Here is a 1,468-nt window from a genome sequence, read left to right on the forward strand (position 1 = left end):
GGGGGGGGGGGAAAGCAAACCAGAGGGCCCGCCCGGAAGCGCCAGTGTCAGCACATGGGAACGGCGAACAGCATGCCCGGCAGTCAGTGGCAGCCACGTACGAACTCCTGCGCCAGGACGGCCATCGGCGTGCCGCGCGGGAGCTCGGTCCACCGCTCGGCCCGGAGGTACTCGATGAAGCGCCGGACGCCCGGCTCGAAGGTCTCATCCTCGCTGTCGGCCATGGGGCCCGTCTCCGGGGCCGCCTTCAGCCCGGGCACCGGCTGGTCCGCACGCAGCGCATTCACCCGCACATACTTCGGCACGAAGTGGGCCTCCACCTGGCGCGCGCGATCCGACATCAGCTCGGTGTTGTCCGCCACGCCGCGCGCGATCTTGTACTTGACCAGGGCCGTGCGCAGGAGCGACACATGCGGCAGGAAGGTCCGCCCCAGCGGGCCAAAGCGCTGGAAGAAGGGCCCCGACGTGGGCGTGTTCCCGGGAGGGGCCTTCGGCGACAGGAGCGTCTCATACACCATGACCATGAGCAGCTCCCTGGTGTGGGGCCAGCCACCATCATGCAGCGTTAGCAGGGTGAAGGCCCGCCCCGGCAGGGGGGGAGGGGCGGTAGGGGGAGGGGCGGTAGGGGGAGGGGCGGTAGGGGGAGGGGCGGTAGGGGAGGTAGGAGGGCGAGGCAGGAGGGCGAGGCAACGGCTGTCCCACCATGCATGCATGTATGCACGTACTTGGACAGGGGCCGCGCCAGTCGGGGCAGTTCGATCTTCTCAATGAGCGTATCGATGGCCGGACCATACTTGAGTGTCTCACAGACCAGGGCATATGTCTGTGCGCGGGACGGGGGGGGGGGCATGGTCAGAGCAGGAGCAAACACATGGGCCGCATGCGACCGGCGGCCCCGAAGAGGGGGGAGACAGGGCCCGAACAGGCCACACCTGCCGGGCAATCGCCTCGGCACACACCGCCCGGACATCGCCACACAACATACCTTGCGCTTGTGGTTGACCTTGTCCGAGGCGATCAGGTGCTTGAGCGATCCCTTGCGCGCGGCCAGCTGCTGGAGGACCCAGGCCGCGTCGCGGTAGATGTACGCCTCATTGCGGCCAGACATGACGTCGTGTGTCGGGGGAGGGGCGGGTGATGGGCGGCGCAGAGGCAGCGGCAGGGGCGGGCGAGGGAAGCACAGGGAAGGGCGAGAGAGAGAAAAAAGACCCGACGAGAGAAGGAGGTGGGCGAGAGAGGGGGCCAGAGAGGATGCGGCTATGCCCGGGGATGTGCCGCAGCGCCTCCCGGGGCGGAGGGGGATCGCGGGCGCCGAAAAGCCCGCACGATCCATGCGGGCACCTGCCAACTGATCGACTGGCCCTGCGCATGCGGGATCTCCGGCGTGTGTGCGTGCGCATGTGTATGTGTGTGGTGTGTACGCGCGCGCGCGTGCTGCCACACGCGCATGCGGGCGGCCCCCCCCCCC

At 69.1% G+C, this 1,468-nt stretch overlaps 1 protein-coding gene across 1 annotated transcript in view; it reads right to left on the bottom strand.

Moving 5' to 3' along the window:
* Window positions 1-83: 83 nt before the first annotated feature.
* Window positions 84-1,468, bottom strand: part of H696_01401 (hypothetical protein) — a gene marked incomplete at both ends in the record, with an annotated part of 1,944 nt that continues 559 nt past the window's right edge. The window contains 3 exons of the mRNA XM_009495297.1: window positions 84-534; window positions 726-823; window positions 986-1,090. Of these exons, the coding sequence (XP_009493572.1) occupies window positions 84-534; window positions 726-823; window positions 986-1,090 (654 nt within the window). The remainder of the gene's footprint in view (window positions 535-725; window positions 824-985; window positions 1,091-1,468) is intronic.

This window comes from Fonticula alba (genome assembly GCF_000388065.1).
Source record: "Fonticula alba strain ATCC 38817 unplaced genomic scaffold supercont2.2, whole genome shotgun sequence".
NCBI lineage: Eukaryota > Rotosphaerida > Fonticulaceae > Fonticula > Fonticula alba.